The 20,292-nt window shown below is 42.3% G+C and overlaps 1 protein-coding gene across 1 annotated transcript in view; it reads left to right on the forward strand.

Annotated features, from left to right (window-relative positions):
* Positions 1–20,292, forward strand: part of gldn (gliomedin) — a 31,695-nt gene that overhangs the window by 1,450 nt on the left and 9,953 nt on the right. The window contains exons 2-5 of the mRNA XM_063065996.1: positions 10,073–10,124; positions 17,583–17,609; positions 17,717–17,815; positions 19,199–19,354. Of these exons, the coding sequence (XP_062922066.1) occupies positions 10,073–10,124; positions 17,583–17,609; positions 17,717–17,815; positions 19,199–19,354 (334 nt within the window). The remainder of the gene's footprint in view (positions 1–10,072; positions 10,125–17,582; positions 17,610–17,716; positions 17,816–19,198; positions 19,355–20,292) is intronic.

Here is a 20,292-nt window from a genome sequence, read left to right on the forward strand (position 1 = left end):
TTTCATTTCTATTATTTTTGAAAGCATTCCTGCTTTACAGAATCTCTTGCACCTAAGACTTTCACACAGTACTGTAGAAAAAGATAAAAACATAGAAATGGCTTGCATTATGACTGATTCAGATTTAAATATGTTAGTCCACACTTGATTGTTAATCAACCAAGTGATCTCCTGGATGGCATGTCAGAATGGTGTGCCAGGTACCATGGAAAGTCAGGTCTCACGCAGGCAGTGCAGATTGCAAGTTCAGCCTGCGGCAAGCGGAATATGAATTCTTGTCCTCTGTGTGGCAGCGTACCCCTCAGGGACAGTCCGGTCAATGCTGACAAAAAGTTTCTCAGTAGGTACTTGCCAAGGTTCATGAGGCACTTGCATTAGAGATTAATAGATGTCAGCACCATCAAGGAAGGGTGCAGGTGTTGGTACCCAGACAAATATGAAGATGCAACAAAGAAGAAAGCCTCACATAGAGCATTGGATGACTTCCACGAGAGCATCAAAGAGCTGCAATTTTATTTATTTAAAGATGGCAAAGCAGCAGAGAAGAAAAAAGAAAAATTCACCTCGAAAACGGTGACGTCAAAGAAGGGAGCCAAAACCACGGCACTGACTAGGTCGCTGAGAAAGCTTTCCCAACAAACCTTAAACACCCATGCCCATGTTATTTAAACAAAATTGGCAAGTTGGTTTGTTATTGTCACGTGTGCCAAGGTACAGTGAAAAACTTTGTTTAACATGCCATCCATACCAATAATTTCAACGCAAGACTGTACTGAGGTAGTACAAGGGAGGACAATAACAAAAAGCAGAATGGAGTGTTAAATCCAAATAACATTCGAATGCAGTGACAGAGAGAACCAGGAACTCTCTGGAATTGGACAACTGAAGTAGGGAAAGCTTCGTTCCAGGGGATGCTGCCACTTGCTGTCCATACTTTATCGTCCTTGAGGAGGTGGTGGGAGGTGCATTCATGAATCACAGCCGTACCACGGTAGCATAGTGGTTAGCCTGACGCTATTACCACTCAGGGCAGTTTGGGGTTCAATTATGACATCCTCTGTAGGCAAGGTTGCATATTCCTTCCCCTTGCACGTGGGTTTTCTTCACGTGCTCTGGTTTCCTTCGGCGGTCCAAAGATATACCTGATAGTAGGTTAATTGCTCGTTGTAAATTGACCCATGATTAGGCTAGGGTTAAACTGGTGTATTGCAGGGCAGCGCGACTCAAAGGGCTGGAAAATCTTGCTCCGCGCTATATTTCCAAATAAATAAGATATTAACACAGTATTGTCGAGAAGGCGTTCCAGGACTTAGAACCATGACGGTGAAGGACTGGCAATGTTATTGTGCCAGTCAGAATCTGCAGGTGATAGTATTTGATTTGTCTGACTCCCCTTATAGGTGGGATAGACCACAGATTTGCTGTCAGACAGCCTTGGGAGAATTGCTGCAACGCTTTTGCATGCAGGTGGTAAAGCCACGGGTATTTAGGCAGGTGGGTGGGCTGCTTTGCCCCGGATGGTGCTGGTGTCGACGTTCTTGACTGTTGGAGCCACACTCATCCAGCACTATGGAGGAAGAATTCTCCTTGGGCGGGAAAGGCTTTGGGGTGTCACTTCTGACATCTCAACTGAGTATCAGAGGAGCGGCCTGAAGGTGCAGCAGGTAGTGGGGCTACTGCTTGTCCCCAGCCGCCCAGTTCAATTGTGACCTCAGGCACTGTCTGTGAGGAGGTTTCACATTCTCCCTGTGACTTTCTGGGTGTTCTGGTTTCAGCACGGTACACACCTTTCGGCCCACAATGTTGTGCTGACCTTTTAACCTGCTCCACAGTTAGTCTCCCCGCTTCCTGCTACATAACCCATAGCCCTCCATTTTTCTATCCATGTGCCAATCTAAGATCCTCTTAAAGTCTTTAATGTGTCTACCTCTAACACCACCTCCAGCAGTGCATTCCAGACACTCACTACTCTGTGTATATATAAAAAAAATCTACATCTGAGGTCTCCCCTAAGCCTTCCCACACTTACCTGAAAAGGATATCCTCTGGTACTAGTCCTGAGAAAAAGGGACTTGCTGTCCACTCATAGTCTTATACAAAAGGCTCTCATCCTCCTTCCTCTCACATTGCAAGGACAAGAAGGTAGGTCGGTAGGCAGCTGTAAGTTACCCCTAGTGTAGGTGAATTGTGCGATGTTAAGGTGGAGTTCAAAGGCATGCGAGAGGGAATAGATAACAGGGAAATCCAGGGGATTGGGCTGATGAGAATGCTTTGAGATCTGTCATGGACTTCACGAGCTAAACGGCTCCCTTCCGTGTCGTGATGAAAATCCTACAGAATACGAAAGGGGAAAAGTTGAAGGGGAACATGAGGGGAATCTTCTTCACTCAGAGGGTGGTGAGAGTGTGGAATGAGCTGCCAGTTCAAGTGGTGCAGGAAAACTCGATCTTTAAGTTTGGATAGCTACGTGGGTGGTAGGGGTATGGAGGGCTATAGTCTCAGTGCAAGTTGATGGGAGTTGGTAACTTAAATGGTTTCAGCATGAACTAGATGGGCCAAAGGGCCTGTTTCTCTGCTGTACTTCTCTATGACTCTAATAGAGCTGCCCTTGTTATCTGAATGGTCTTGTTAGGTTTCTGGTCAATGGTGACACCCCCTCCCCTGACTGTTATCCATCATCAAGATCAGTGTTAGAATTGATTGTCTAGGGGAGGTGGTAAGTTTTCTCTTTTTGCAGGTGAGCCAAAGAGAAGAGATAAAAGGAGAGCCAGAATGGGGAATGGAAAAGGAGAGTGTGTGTGTTGGGGGGGGGGGCGGAGGGGAGGGGAAGGGGGGTGATGAGAAATTACCAGAAGTCAGAGAAAATCAATGTTCATACCGTCGGGTGGGAGGCTACCCAGATGGAAGAAAAACAAAATGGGAATTATCTTGTTACTCATGAAGGCCAGGAGCTGGCAGGATAAAGTGATAGCTGTGGGGGTGATGCAAGCGAACTCACCTTTCAGTCACAAGGATTTTGTTCAAATGTCCTGGCGCCTTCCTTGGCACCTAATCAATTCCTCCAAACACTGTGTTGGTCATTGATGCAAATGACACATTTCACAGTATGTTTCGATGTACGGGTGGCAAGTAAAGCTAATGTAAACTAATCGAGGCACAGTGCTGAGTGAGGGCCACATCGTCAGCGGTACGGTAACGTAACAGTATTACAGTGCCAGTGACCTACGTTCAAATCCGCTACTGTCTGTAAGGAGTTTGTACGTTCTCCCTGTGACTGTGTGTGTTTCCTCCGGGTGCTCTGGTTTCCTCTCACATTCCAAAGAATGTATGTGTAGGGCTAGTAAGTTGTGGGCACGCTACGTTGGCAGTGGAAACGTGGCAAGACATGCAGACTGCCCCCAGCACACTGTATGAGTAATGGACACAATTATTACGCTTCACTGTATGTTTTGATGTGCGTGTGAGAAATGAAACTTATCCAGGGATCCCAGCCTTTTCTAAGCCGTTAAACAAGGGGTTAGTGGGTCCCAGGTTGGGAACCCCTGAGCTAATTTAATCTGTGCAGTGTTGAGAGGGAGCGACATTGTCAGCGATATCACCTTTTAGGTGCGATGTTAACCATGGGTCCTGTGTGCTCTCAGGTGAAAATTAAAAGCCCCAATACACAACTTTGAAGAAGTAAAAGATTCATATGCAGTATGTTCTGGCCATTGTGTATCCCTCACCTGGTGTTATCCAGTCATTATCTCATTACAGTTTGCTCACACATTTCCTGCACAAGTGGCAGCACTTAAAAATTACCTCGCTGGCTGTCAAGCACTTTGGAACATTCTAGAAGGGATATGAAAGATCCTATGTAAATGAAGCTTATGCAGATGTTAATTACCTTTCATTTTCTTATTAAATGACAAACAATACACTTATTATTTAACAACATGCATAGTTTATCAGTGAGAATCTTAAGCTTTATAAAGTGGGTAGTCTAATTGGATGTTGAGATGAAAATAGATCCTTGAAAACATTTGAACACTATCAACAAACAGCAGCAATTGTAACAGCCAAGCACAACTAAAAGAAAATGCTTTTTATGTCTACCTGCTTGATTAAAGATTAATTATTTTTCATCTCATTTTATTAACAAGTCATAACCAAATTATCACGTGTCTTAAACAAGATGCCCAAGGAGAAATGACATAAATTTTATCATTTTGATTTTAGAGTTTTAAACACAAATGTTGAAACTGTTCAAAGTTGAAAGTTACCATATACTACCCTGAGATTCATTTTCCATCGCAGAAGAACAAAGAAAGATAACCGAATCAATGAAAAACTACATACAAAGACTGACAATCAATGTGCAAAAGAAGACAAACTGTGCAAATACAAAACAAATCAATAAATAAATAACGCTGCAAACATGCTTTGTAGAGTTCTTGAAAGTAAGTCAGTAGGGTGTGGAAGTAGTTTAGATTTGAGGTGTGGTTCAGGAGCCTGTTGGTTGAAGGGTCATGAATGTTCCTGAACATGGAGGTGTGGGACCTAAGACGACTCTACCTGTGGAAATTTTGTTAAACAAAACAGATTTTTTTAAAATTGTAGTATCAAGAAAAATTTGCATCTGGAGAAGGCAGCCATGAACAATTAGTTGTGACATTGGTGTAAGTGTCCATCACACAGTTCCCACAACAGACAGATTGACAATCAGAAACATTAATTCTTCTTAAATTATTGATAATATATGAACTAGGAATTTCCATGTGACAATGATTTATGGACTTTTAATTCAACTGGGAATACTTTGAAGTGCAGTGTGGTTTATAAAGAATGAATTATTCATAAGAATACTTTAAATTCATGTAAATCACTGTAGGATAAGACCCAAAAAGAATAATTTTATTGGGTTGCATTTCATCATACATTTTAAGGAAATATCTTGCATACATTTGAAGAATACACTTTATTTATAATATTTAAAGCATTACGATTCACATATCTGAAATGTTGCAATTGAAAACAAAATGTAAATCAGAATAATGCATCAAACAGTTGGTAATTATTAAAGAAAACTTGTCTGACTAAAACAAAAGGTTCATTAAAAGAGCAGCTGTGATGGCTTACATGAATTGTATTATTTAAGGTAGAAAGCAAATTTAACTGGATAAGGTACAGGTCAAACAAAAGCTACAAAGTGAGGGATCTTCAACTTTGTGTATTATCCTCCATCCAAGGCAAGGCATCACAATTTAGGAAAAATATCAAGACCTGAAAGAGAAGGTTTAGGTTCATAGGTCAGAGAAGCCCATGTTGTTCATTAAGGAGCAAGGAGATTTAGGGCCCTGAGGGACAGTAACAGGGTAGAAGAGGAGAGACTCTTCCTAATGGGTGAAGTTCCATGCAAGCAGGATATGAAGATATCATGCAATTGGCTAGAAGTCATATAAAGGAAAATATTTTTAAAGTAGTGAAATATTATGATTTGGCATATGTTAATTGAAAGGCTGGTTGAAACACATTCAATAATTATGTTCAGAACAAATTGGGTAAGTAATGCCGGGAGCAATATTATGGTCATTAAATTATCAATTAGGGGATACAGATTCATACTTAGATTCTTGGTCTGAAGATTGAAAGCAGAAAGTTCACAAGCCTAACAAGCAGCTGGAGAATTTAAAATTAGTTAATTAATCTGGAATGGGAAACAATTATTTTGAGTAATTGTGACTATGAAACTATTAAAATATCATTTAAAATCTGGTTTATTAATATTCCTCAGGGAGAAAATTTGTAATCTTCCAGTAGCCTGACCTATATCTGAATTCAGATCCTCAATGTGGCTGAGATGGACTGAAGTTATATCAGAACTATTACATCAAAAATGGATCCACATGTTGCTTATTCATAAAGGAAGATTGCACTAACTTTGTGCAGATCTCTATATCAAAGCATTCTGCTTGGAAAAAGAAATCTGCATGGGGTGAGGAATCTTGAAGCTGGAAGCTGGGGAAGGGTTCAAAGTAAGTCCTACCCAGACATAATAAAGAAATTGAAACCTGGCTAAACCACTCCCATTTTAGCTGACTCTCAGTGCTACCATAACATAAATGTTTCTGACATTCAGAAGCATTCTGGTTTTTAAAACTAATAAAACCAACAGCATAACACAAACAGTAAAAATAAATTATAAACTATCAAGAAGTTTAATTGATGAGTTTGTTTGAAGTTTAAAATAAATTCTAAATGTACCCTAATTGTTCACAGTCATTCTTCCCTATTGAATCCTGCCTGGTCTAACCCGGTATAAGCTCTTTGGGCAGGTGGAAGAACAGGGTAAATGATGCAATTCCGCACTCCCTTCCCTGCAAAATCTATTAATAATGGGACAGGTCATCTTCTTGGCAGAGTGCTGATCCCAGGACACCTGACTTTATCAGAGCAGCACCAACCTTCACGTGGCCCAGACACCTACACCCACATCTCATGGAAGGCTAAAGGCTGGTAACTGGGAAGTTCAATGCTATGCTGATGTAGGGGAATCACACCAAGAAAACCAAGAGGAATCTCCTATCCTATTTACATTTGAATGCCTTTGATACTGTAAGGAAGTGACAAATTGATTCACAAGCAAATCATTTCTTTTTTATTTGACAAAGAAGTGCTGCAGTAAAATTTCTATTTGAAGAAAGATCCCAAAGATATGTGCAAAATACACGATCAGTTGATCTGCTTTATTGATGTGGAAAAGTTATTCTACATTTACTGTGCATATATGCAAATTGTGCTCGGCAACTAGATTCTTCCCCTGAGATTTTCATTGTTTGGTGTCTGAAATTCGTTACTGTGTGGGATAATGTAAACCTTACATGTGGAAATGCTTGTGGACTTTAACCTTTCTAAATGTAAACTTTTCTTCAGCCCAGGGTTATTTTTTTTTAACAGCTGCAATAGGCAATAATTTCTCAGATCAAAATATATTAAATTTATACCACATTTAATATTTAAATATGATGATTTTGGAAATAGAATTTGTTCTTCATTCTGCATGAGATTGAATAACCATATGTGAATAATATTATTTAAGCTCTTTATACTGAGTAAAGCCAATCCATCAAATATTATTAAACTCACTGCCTGTTACGCCACTGGCAATTAGGGCAGCAGTGAAGGTACTCCATCTCTGGTGATGTTCATCATTCCTTCATCGTGTCAGTAGCTTCCTCTCAGTTTTCACTACTGTCCGTCATGCAAGTCCCGGGTGGAGATTCAGGATTACTGTTACACTCAGATGTAGGAAAAAATCTTCATTGTTGTTTCCGTAACAATTTTGTTATACCAGTCAGGGTTGTTAGCCCAGAGCTGAACCCCCGAACCTGGAGGATCGGTGGACCACTCTTAGTCTGGCTTCTACCCTTTGACCTGTTTGGCATGGGTGACCCTTCCGAAAGACAAAGCATAAAGCTCTGACCCCAGCCAGCATAGCTCTCCAGGTCATTGAAGCACACAAGCCTCCAAACCCAATAACAAGGTTGTGGTCCTCTTGGAGAAAATACTAGTAAAAGGCAGCACAATATCATTATATTGTCATAGAGTATCATAGATCTGTATCACTAGTAAACAGATGCTTCGGCCCATCGAGTTAATGCTGAGCCATTTACACTATTCACATATATACCTATCACCTTCTTCCATATCTTACCACCTACGTACATACTAGGGTGATTTGTAGTGGTCCAATTAATCTAGAAACCAGCATGTCTTTGGATTGTAAACCCATGCAGTGACAAGGAAAACATGCAAATTCCATACAGATAGCACCTGAGGTCAGAATTGAACTGGGGTTGCTGGAGCTGAGACCCAGCAGCTGTACCACTTGTGCTACTCCTTTAGTAGAGGGTTCAGTGTAGTTTTAAGGAGTAGTAAGGGTCAAGAAACATGGGCTTGTTTCCACTGAACTTGAATAGTTGTTTTGTCCATTACCTCTAGTGGTTCACTCAGACAAAGAACTAAATTGTCTTTGAAGTCAAATATTAAATGCGAGAAGGGTTCAAAATAGTGACCTCACTACACCATTGTTCAGTTTACTTTGAATCTGAATATTGACACTATCAAGTGAAATAAAAGGGGTGTTAACACGTCATATTCGAGGGGACATAAGATTAGAGCCACAGCCTTCAACACCAAATGTATTATCATATAAATTTTAATGTTTGTATGGGTTAGAGGACCGTGCATTAGCAATGTAGATGTAAATGTCAGTAATGTACTTGGATGGTGGGGTGGAGATAATGATAATGATGAATGTACTTAAAGTAACATGCTGTAGGGGTTCATTTATTTTATAAACCATTTAAATAATTAAGGAGCAAAAGGTACCAATATAACTACCTCTAGAACATTTGATAAGATTGTAGAAATGTCTGGAGAAACATTGTGTCATTTCTTAATGCATGTATGCATTTCTAAATGACAATAAAAGAGGACTGAGTGTTCTCATAATCTAAGATTATCTTGGAACCAGAATCTTAAATTTTAATGATTGTTATCCGAAACCTTCTCCAAGTTCCCTTCTTGTACCAATTAGTAGCTGTGCAGTCTTATTTTACCTTAATTTTTGCGTGTAGCTATCTAACTGAGATAGCTACTACAATTATATTCTGAAGAATAGCAGGTGTTCCTTGCAACCAAACCTTAGTTAATTTCCAACAATGGAAATAGAACATAGAACAGTACTGCACAGAACAGGGCTCTTTAGTCTACAATGGTATGCCAAACATTTAACCTAGTCCAAGGTCCCTCTGACATAGCCCTCTAGTTTTCTTTCATCCATGTACGTAATGAAGAGTTTCTTAAATCTTCCTAATGCAGCTGCCTCTAGCACCACACCCAGAAGCTCTTCCATGCACCCACCTCTCTGTGTGTTAAAAAACACCTCTGACATCCCTCTATACTTCCCTCCAAACACCTTAAAATTATGTCCTCTCATGATAGTCATTTCCACCCTGGGAAAAAGGTGCTGGCTGTCCACTCTCTCTTTGTCTCTTATTATCTTATGCACCTCTATCAGAGATGCCGACTATCTTTAATGCCACATGGAAAGTTTTGCAAAATTGTGTCTTCTTCCAGGCTGCAGCAGATGCCTTCCACTGCTGAAATCATAGAAAGTCATGTTCTTGTATTAATGGATTTATTCTGCATTCTGATCTATTCCTTCCACCCCAAGTTCTTCCCTCTGAACCATCAGATCTGATCAGGTTAAGCACTCATTAATTTTAATCTATTACTCTTTCTGCTTACTTTGATGACTGTCAGTCTTTCTATTAATCAACGCCGGTCCACAATTTTTGAACGTCACTTGTAACTCTGGTAACTTTGCAGAAATAAAATTTCCTTCTCTGTCAAGTTTGGCCAATAAAAAAAGATAATCAGATCATTACAGAGAGAGGAGGTCCTGGAGGTTGCCCACACATCTCAGCAAGTCTGTAGTTATGTGGTCCCCATGAATTTAAAGAAGTGCTTAGTGTGGTTCATCCCAGATGTCCACTGACAGAGGGCTGTTGGCCTGCTGTAGCTCCCGCTAGTTTCACTCCCTCCCACCCAATTGTGGTGCCTGTTGTATTCTGAGCCATTTTGATGTCTCAGGTAAATCTCAGCTGCTGAAATGAGAGCAATTCCAAAGGGACATGGCAGTGCAGCCATTACTGTTAATGTCTTCCAGCTCCAGTGACCGGGGTTCAATCCCCCCTCAGGTGCTGTCTGGGCAGAGCTCTCTCCGTGACTGCGTAGGTTTCAGCCGTGTGCTTTGCTGTCCTCTCATCCTAAAGGGGAGGTGGTTGGTCACTGTAAATTAACCCCTTGATGTAAATGGGTGGCAAAATAATTGAGGGAGCATTGCAGTGCAAGAAAGGGGAAGATCTAGGGTGACAGGGAGCAAGAGAATGGGATTGATAGGATCGCTCTGATGAGAGCTGGCTTGGACATGATGAGCCGAATGCCTTCCTTCCATGTCATAGTAAGTAAGTTGCATCAGTTTTTTGAAGGACATTTTAAATATAACCATGATTACATTTTTCTACAGGTTCGGATACTAGTGGACCTATGCAACAGCACTAAAGGGATATGCTTGACAGGTATGTTTTCGGAGAAGTTTCCCACTTCTTCTGGAATCTTGGAACAGAAATCCAAATTATATTAAATAGCTCTTATCTATAAATGCTCTTCATTGTTATGAATATAGTGTGTCATTCTTAGAAAAAGTTTAGAAAATTTGCTGATGTTAATTAGATTTTGTGAGTTGTGTGTGAGGCTTCTTGTAGAACTAAGTATAAATTGGCTGCTCAGTGACCGAGTATTAAAAGGAGTACTGTGTATGGGTGCCATAACAACCTGCAAGATTGCATGTTTGTGTTGCCATGTCTTGGCTGATGTGAACTTGGAGAGATCGCTAACTGTTAACGATACCGAGGCATGGAAGTTCTGATATGCCCTGCATGGCTCATGATGCTTATTTCAATCATTCACTTGCTATGTAGTAATCATCATGGAAATCCTTATATCAGTTTCAGTTTTGCTTCTGTGGAGATGGACACGTTTAGAGGTAATGCAAGCAGAAATAGACATCCATCCAGTTGCAACAAGGATAGTTGTGGGTGGTTTTCTAAAGGGATCTTCCCAGGTGGTTTTATGAGTAAGTCCTGCTTTGTAAGTCACACAAAGGATGGTTTTTGGAACAATCCTTTTGCTGATTTTGAAAATCCATTATCTTTGGTTGGACGTGCTCCTACTGAGGGTGTCACGGTAGTGTAGCAGTTGGTGCGACGCTGTTGCAGCTCATGGTGTTCTGGAGTTCAGAGTTCAACTCTGGCGCTGTTCTGGAAGGAGTCTCTGTATGTCCTCCACTTGGAATGTATGGATTTTCACCCAGTGCTCCGGTTGGTTAACTTGTCATTAAACATTGTCCCATGATTAGGTGAGGGTTTATCGGGGTTCTGGCATTGCTGGGGCAGCATTGCTCAGAGGACTGGAATGGCTTACTCCACGCTGTATCACTAAATAAATTCTTCTAATGGTACTTCCATTGTGGGGGGTGTATTATACTTAATCCTGCATTCATGACTTCAGTGTTGTGAGATTTCCCAGACATCATCTTATAACCATATAACCATATAACAATTACAGCATGGAAACAGGCCATCTCAACCCTTCTAGTCCATGCCGAACTCTTACTCTCACCTAGTCCTACCGACCTGCACTCAGCCCATAACCCTCCATTCCTTTCCTGTCCATATATCTATCCAATTTAACTTTAAACAACAACATCGAACCTGCCTCAACCACTTCTGCTGGAAGCTCATTCCACACAGCTACCACTCTCTGAGTAAAGAAGTTCCCCCTCATGTTACCCCTAAACTTTTGCCCTTTAACTCTCAACTCATGTCCTCTTGTTTGAATCTCCCCTATTCTCAATGGAAAAAAAAGTCTTGGTCCTAGTCAGGAGATGAGGAGTGAAAAAAGCCAGTAACTAGTACAAACACGAGGAATTCTGCAGATGCTGAAATTCAAGCAACACATATCAAAGTTGCTGGTGAACGCAGCAGGCCAGGCAGCATCTCTAGGAAGAGGTACAGTTGACGTTTCGGGCCGAGACCCTTCGTCAGGACTTCGTCTGAAAGACCATAAGACCATAAGACCATAAGATATAGGAGCAGAAGTAGGCCATTTGGCCCATCAAGTCTGCTCCGCCATTCAATCATGGCTGATCCAATTCTTCCAGTCATCCCCACTCTCCTGCCCTCTCCCCATACCCTTTGATGCCCTGGCTAATTAAGAACCTATCTATCTCTGCTTTAAATGCACCCAGTCATTTGGCCTCCACAGCTGCTCGTGGCAACAAATTCCACAGATTTACCACTCTCTGACTAAAGTAATTTCTCTGCCTCTGTTCTAAATGGATGTCCTTTAATCCTCAAGTTGTGCCCTCTTGTCCTAGACTTCCCTACCATGGGAAATGGGAAATAACTTTGCCATATCTAATTTGTTCAGGCCTTTTAACATTTGGAATGTTTCTATGAGAACCCCCCCCACCCCCATTTTCCTGAATTCCAGGGAATACAGCCCAAGAGCTGCCACACGTTCCTCATACGGAAACCCTTTCGTTCCTGGTATCATTCTTGTGAATCTTCTCTGAACCCTCTCCAATGTCAGTATATCCTTTCTAAAATAAGGAACCCAAAACTGCACACAATACTCCAAGCGTGGTCTCACAAATGTGTTATAGAGCCTCAACATCACATCCCTGCTCTTATATTCTATACCTCTAGAAATGAATGCCAACATTGCATTTGCCTTCTGCACCACCGACTCAACCTGCAGGTTAACCTTTAGGGTATCTTGCACAAGGACTCCCAAGTCCCTTTGCATCTGTGTTTTGAATTCTCTCCTCATCTAAATAATAGTCTGCCCATTTATTTCTTACACCAAAGTGCATGACCATACACTTTCCAACATTGGATTTCATTTGTCATTTCTTTGCCCATTCCCCTAAACTATCTAAGTCTCTCTGCAGGCTCTCTGTTTCCACAACACTACCCGCTCCTCTACCTATCTTTGTATCATCAGCAAATTTAGCCACAAATCCATTAATCCCATAGTCCAAATCATGGACCTGCGTCGTAAAAAGCCGCAGTCCCAACACCGACCCCTGTAGAACTCCACTGGTAACCGGCAACCAGCCAGAATAGGATCCCTTTATTCCCACTCTCTGTTTTCTGCCGATCAGCCAATGCTCCACCAATGCTAGTAACTCCCCTGTAATTCCATGGGCTCTTATCTTGCTAAGCAGCCTCGTGCAGCACCTTATCAAAGGCCTTCCGAAAATCCAAGTACATCACATCCACTGCATCTCCTTTGTCTACCCTGCTTGTAATTTCCTCAAAAAATTGCAGTAGGTTAGTCAGGCAGGATTTTCCTTTCAGGAAACCATACTGGCTTTGGCCTATCTTGTCATGTGCCTCCAGGTACTCTGTAATGTCATCCCTAACAAACGGTTCCAACAACTTCCCAACCACTGATGTCAGGCTAACAGGTCTATAGTTTCCTTTCTGCTGCCTCCCACCCTTCTTAAATAGCAGGGTAACATTTGCAATTTTCCAGTCATCCGGTACAATACCAGAATCTATCGATTCTTGAAAGATCATTGTTAGTGCCTCTGCAATCTCTCCAGCGACTTCCCTCAGAACCCAAGGGTGCATTCCATCAGGTCCAGGAGATTTATCCACCCTCAGACCATTAAGGTTCCTGAGCACCTTCTCAGTCGTAATTTTCACTGAACATACTTCACTCCCCGGCGCTCTTGAATGTCCGGTTTACTGCAGATGTCTTCCACTGTGAAAACTGATGCAAAATATGCATTCAGTTCCTCTGCCATCTCTGCGTCTCTCATTACGAGCAGACAGACAAACAAGGCAGAGGAGGAAGGGCAGCCTTACTTAATCCAGATGTATTGAAAAAGTCTTCTGCTTCCCACCCTATTGATCAGCTGATCGCGGACAGGTTCTCCTGTTCCATAATTAGCAGTGAAATGGCTGAACAATTTTCAATTTCCTCCTTTGGAAATGCCTGTCCCAATGAGGATTTCGTCAGGAAATGTGTGTAAATGCTGCCAAACATGCACAGAAATGCATGCAATTAATGCAAAGAAAAATGGTGCAAATAGATCTTATTTGTTTGGAAATAGTTCAGAAGCGATGCAGCAGACACTGCACTTTGAGGGAGAAGTAATGTGCAGAATGAATCTCAGTAAACCTTGCATGCATACTTGCAAACTATCCTAAAATTCATCAGAATCATCCTCCAACCTGTAAACAATTAATCTTAATGTTACCTTCTATCATATTTAGAATTTGATAGAAGGACATTTGGAAGTGGGGAGTGAAGATAGCATGACAGTTACCATGACGCTTGGAGCGCTGGAGTTTAAAGTTCAATTCCGACACCACCTGTAAGAAGTTGGTACATCCTACCTGCGAAATGAGTGGGTTTCCGCCGGGTGCTCTGGTTTCCTCCCACGTTCCAAAAATATACCAGTTAGTAGGTTAATTAGTCATTGTAAATTGCCCTGAGATTAGGCAAGGGTTAAATAGGTGGGTTGCCGCGGGGTGCAGCCCCTTGGGGCGGAAGGGCCTGTTGTATGCATTTACCTCTCAACAAACAAATAAAATAAATAAGTATTTGCAAGCCTTTAATTTGTTGAACATGTATTGAAATGTGTTTGTTTTAAAAATTAATTTTATATTGCTCATGGGGAAAAGGGAATGGGTGCTTGAGAGGTTTTATTTAGTGACTGGCCTTTGAAGTATTGGCTGCACCCACAATCTGAAAAAAAAAAGCAATCTAAAAATATTCTGAAAAATTGTTGTGTGCATGAAAAAGTGGTTGTGTGAGAGAGAAACTGTGAATGTACGAGGGAGCGTGTGAGATTGAATTTGAGTTTCGACAATGCTGTCTGATTGTTTCAATTGTCATTTGACATTTTACTGAATTTGAGAGGTCAGGTCATCAAAGATCAGTGTCGCAGAATCTATATTTGAAAGCTGTTCTGTCAAATCAGGAGCGGCATGGGGGAGGCGCTGTTAGAAAATCTCACAGGAGATCGCTGGAAATCACAATACAGTCGGTAACACCTGATGCAGTGCTCTATTGGAAAAGGAAAAACACTTGAATCCTTTTAAATTGCTGCTGTTTATTCGTGCCTCAGTAGAATGTTGTCATAGAGTTGTGTGACACAGAAACAGATTCACCATTTGGTGGCTGGGTCACAAACAAGAGAAAATCTGCAGATGCTGGAAATCCAAGCAACACACACACAAAATGCTGGAGGAACTCAACAGGCCAGGCAGTATCCATGGAAAAAAGAAGTACAGTACAGTTGACGTTTCGGGCTGAGACCATTCGGCAGGACTGGAGAAAAAAAAAACTGAGGAGGAAATTTAAAAGGTGGGGGTAGGGGAGAGAGAAACACAAGGTGATAGATGAAACCGGGAGGGGAAGGATGAAGTAAAGAACTGGGAAGTTGATTGGTGAAAGAGACAGAAGGCCATGGAAGAAAGAAAAGGGAGGTGGGGGAGGAGCACCAGAGGGAGGCGATGGGTGGGCAAGGAGATGAAGTGAAAGAGGGAAAAGGGATGGGAAATGGTGAAGGAGAGGTGGGAGGCATTAACAGAACTTTGAGAAATCGATGTTCATGCCATTAGATTGGAGGCTACCCAAATGGAATATAAGGTGTTGTTCCTCCAACCTGAGTGTGGCCTCATCACAACAGCGGAGGAGGCCATGGCTGCACATATCGGGATGGGAACGGGGACTGGAATCAAAATGGGTGGCCACTAGGAGATCCCGCTCTTACAGGCGGACGGAGCGTAGATGCTCGGCAAAGTGGTCTCCCAGTCTACGTCGGGTCTCACCGATGTACAGGAGGCCACACCGGGAGCACCAAACACAGTAGCTGACTCCCAGCAGACTCACAGGTGCAGGTCAGCTGTTTTTGTTGTCGGTGTAAAGTTACCGCTGCAGGCTGGTCATCCCGTGCCTGAGCTAAAGGAGCGGATGTCTGTTAGTGGGCATGCTACTTTGGAACTGGAATGTGTGTGACACTTGCAAGCTGGCCCCAGCACGTCCTTGGGTGTGTTGCTCATTAATGCAAAAGATACGTTTTACTGTATGTTTCAATGTGCACATGATAAATAAACCTGATATCCTCACACGAATAGATCACGTACTGTCCCACTACCAGGACCACATGGTCACTTTACACCTACAAATCAAGGTATTCTGATGTGATTAAGATATGACTGCATTTTAGTGATGTGAATGTTCTATTAGAGTGGCCAGTAACCTACTGAATCTGGTCGGAGCCACTTTGAAGCCCTGCCCCCACATTTCCACCACCAGCAGCCTGAGCAAGCATTCCAAAAAAGCCTTCTGCCTGTCAGCTGATCCTTGTGCGTGGTTTTGTCTCGAAAGGTCAGTAGTTACTTTCCATCCACAGATGCTGCTTCAGTCCCTGAGATCTACCAGCAGGTTATCTGCTGTTCAAGATTACAGCATCTGTAATCACTTGTGTATCCATGTGGGGAGAGTATAGTTTACAGTTGGCTTTGTGGTATTACTAAAAGACAAGGTTAGCTACTTCTGCAGGGCCAGGAACAAGATCTGGGAATTTTTTTTTTGAAAGGGCATTATCTATCATTCCATCTGGCACGTGCACTTTTCTGAAGGTCTATAGCACAATACCAATTAACATTTTTAATCAGGGTCCTCTGCTACCTTAAATAAGTAGATTTATTGGATATGTTGGACTGGATATGTTAACTGTCCTTAAGCAATCCATGCCTCTGAAGGGTACATTAACTTTATACAGAATTGTGGCCTCTGGGTGATTATGCACAAGTAGTGCAGAACTAATTAATTTAAATGAATGACTCTAATGAGGTTTCACTGTGTGTTTGAACTCACTAAATTACCTCAATAATAGAATATCTTTCGCACCTTCCCAAACCACTTTGCAATTACCATCAGTTTTAATAAGATTCCACCATTGGGCGTATCTTCCCTCCCCTCCCTTTTTAATGTTTTGAAAGGGGCACCCTGTTTGTGACTTGCAGACTCCCTGGACCACTCTACTGTCCTCACCAACCACCTCCCTTCAGAAACCCAAGAGATGCTGCAGATGCTGGAAATCCAGAGCAACACACACCCACACACACACACACACACACACACACACACACACACGGCCTGAAACATCGACTCTTTATTTCTCTCTATAGAGTGTTCCTCGAGCATTTCGTGGGCGTGCCTTCCATCATATAGTATTTTCCCCGTACAACTGCAGGACCTGACACCTTGTCCTTTTACCGCTTCCCTTCCCACCACCAACGAACCCAAGCAATGTTTCCAGGTGAGGCAGAGATTCGCTTTCACGTGTTCTTCTGTGGTGTACCGACTGCACTCCCTGCTCACTGGTGTTCTTTACACAGAAGAAATTACACACAGATCTGGGGATGTTTTGTGCAGTGCCTGTATTCAATCTGGAGTTAGCACTGACCTGCCGTTTTAATTCCCTACCCCTCTGCCACTCTGAGCTGTCTGTTGCCTCCCACACTGTAACAATGAGACCCAATTTAGGTTTGAGGAACAAGCATATGTTGTCTGGGCAAATTGCAGTTTGCAACACTCAGTACTTCAGGCAGTCAGAAATGGGCCAGGACACCCACCTGTGATATTGTCTGAGTTTTTCTCTCATAAACTGGGTACATCCTGTGCCCCTGTATTTTGCAACTCTTATATTTTATAGCTTTTATCCAGAAAAAAAAGCCTCCCTCCCTCCCTCCCTAACTGCCACCCGCCCTCTACTGACCAGATGACATCATTTACACGTCCCCAGGGCAATCCTGGCCTCACCCCATTAAAGACTCTCCCTATCAATCTATTCTTCCCCAACCTCAACGCAGCTTGTGGTGTTCTCACGTTTTATCTGGTAACTAAGGTACATTTTAATCTCTTTTTTTCCCCTAATTTTTGCAAAATAGGGCCACCAGGACCAGTTGGACCTTCAGGTAGGAAAAATAATTTATACTAACAGTGTTCTTTAAAACTTAAAAGAATTCTGACAAACTTTGGTTCACAGTTTAATTTGGGCTAATAGATTGGCTTATTTCTGTAGGCCCTCCCGGTCTGGATGGGTTACCTGGACTAAATGGTTCAGATGGACTCATGGGGCTTCCTGGACCACCTGGAAAGGAAGGCAAGCGAGCTCGAAAAGGTAGTAAATCTTCTAAGCCTCAGCAGTTTTCCACAGAAACTTCTTCCTTTTCATTTATAATGGATTAATATCGCTAAGGAAAGGGCAGGCAGATGAGTACTGTGGTACATTTTCTCAAACTATTATTAGGGTACCTGTTAGTACAAAAAGTACCTTTTTTTTACAGAATTTCTCTTCAAAACTCAAGTTGAAAATAACCTTCAGCCTCATGCCTACTTAAGGTTGTCATAGCCGGGGGAGATACTGGGGATAAGCTCGCACTACCTATTAATTGCTGCCAATAGCGTGCATCTCAAATGACCTCTTGACAACTGAGTCCAGCTCCTGGTTTTCATACTTGGCTTAGCTACTAAGCCCAGCAGAACTGTTTCTACTGTCAGGAGAAGGGGCAAAGGCGTGTTACTGGCACCCTAAAACCAGTCGCTCCTGGAAGATGGGGCTCGTCAGTCATGGCTGGCAGCTTGTCTAGGAGAAGGGAAACTCTAATCTCAAACCTCCGCTGCCTTGTGGCTGCACCCATTCTTGGGGAAGGCTTCAGGAGTAAACCATAAAGAAAAATCCAGAGCTGGGGACCCAAAGTAAGACCTACATTGCGTTCAATGCTGACTGGCAACTCGGGCGACGTTGCTGGTGCCAGACTGTATTGGTCTCTGCTGTTAGTTTGGAATCATCAGCTGCATGGGGAGGGGGAGCCTGCTCCCTAGCAACAGTTTGGTCTCCATATCGTACTGACCTAGCTTGTGTAACACATAGACAGGTAGGATGCAACATCCATACTTGACCCCAACCAATGGAGGGCCTCTCATGCCTACTAAAGGACACTTTCAGAATCCAGTACAAGTCTGTAACTGTGCAACTAAGATAGTTATGGGTGACTTGTGACATAATGTCCCTCAAATGGTTCAGAATGCCAATGTTTGGAAACAGTGGGCAGAATATTTTCTTTGAAAAGCCAAGCAGAAAAACACAGCAGTTGCTGGAAATCTAAAATGGAAGCAGAGAGGACTGGAAACTCTCAGCAAGTCAAGCAGCATCCATGGGACGAGAAACAGAGTTAATATTTCAAGCCCATCTTCTGACTAAGTCTCATGGACCCGAAAGGTTAACTTTGCTTCTCTGCATGCAAACACTGCCTGGTCTGCTGAGTGTTCCTAGTTCTTTTCTTGGTTAATTTGGCTGGGAAAAATTTAGCATGAAATAAATTTCAAAAATTATATCGTATCAAGAGTTGGACAGCTTTGAATACTAAAGCATCGGTTGGCAAATGTGGATTTTATAAGCATACTATCTTATTTTATATATCCATAAATATTGTGTTTTCACAACAAAGTAATCAACTGATTAGCATTTGAATTAAAGCAAAACTACTTTTTCAAATCACAGCTCCCCCTGGCCCAAAAGGGGATCCTGGAGAGCCAGGGCCAAAAGGTGACAAAGGAGAACCAGGTCCACCTGGATTAGATGGATTACCAGGTCCAAGAGGTGCACCAGGACCAAAAGGTGATAAAGGAGAGCCTCACAACGAGATCATTTTAGAAGGTAATCCAGAAAGTTTAAAGTTTGCTACTCAATGTGAAGTATCCATTATTCCCTTGGATTTAATAATGATAGTTACAATTTTGCTAGCTCCACTTACAGAATATACTCCTTTCTGGATATGGCAGGAGTTTGGGGAAATTGATGTCAATGTAACAAAAAGTGCCTTTGACTGGTTGTACCTTTCAATTGCTGGGCATCCACTTTGGCCACTGCAAAAGCACCGGAGATCCAGCCTGAGGGTTGTCATTCTTGGGTGCAAATGGACAAATGTTTGCCCCATTCTTCATCCTACCAGTTGACTGTAGTCCAGAAAGGGAAGCCCTATAGAAAGGACTCAAGGTTCAAAAACTTCAAAGTAAATTTATTATCAAAGTACATATGTCACCATTTACTACTTTTGGATACAGTTTCTAGAAGGTGTTAACAGTAGAGCAAAGAAATACAACAGAATTAGTTTAGATTAGATTATGAGGACACTCAGTCCTCGTTGATTGTCATTTAGAAATGCATGCATTAAAAAATGATACAATGTTCCTCCAGAAAGATATCACAGAAACACAGGACAAACCAAGACTAAAACTGACAAAACCACATAATTATAACATATAGTTACAACAGTGCAAAGCAATACCATAATTTGATAAAGAGCAGACCATGGGCATGATTAAAAAAAGCCTCAAGTCCCGATAGCCCCATCATCTCACGCAGACGGTAGAAGGGAGAAACTCTCCCTGCCACGATCCCCCAAGCGCTGCAAACTTGCCAATGCATTGGAAGCACCCGACTGCAGTCGACTCTGAGTCCGTCCGAAAACTTCGAGCCTCCGACCAGCCCGCCAACACCGAGCACTGAGCACCATCTCTGCCGAGCGCTTCGACCCCGGCCCCAGCAACAGGCAACAGGCAACAGGCAAAGCCGAGGATTTTGGGCCTTCCCCT

This window comes from Mobula hypostoma, chromosome 13 (genome assembly GCF_963921235.1).
Source record: "Mobula hypostoma chromosome 13, sMobHyp1.1, whole genome shotgun sequence".
Classification (NCBI taxonomy): Eukaryota; Metazoa; Chordata; class Chondrichthyes; order Myliobatiformes; family Myliobatidae; genus Mobula; species Mobula hypostoma.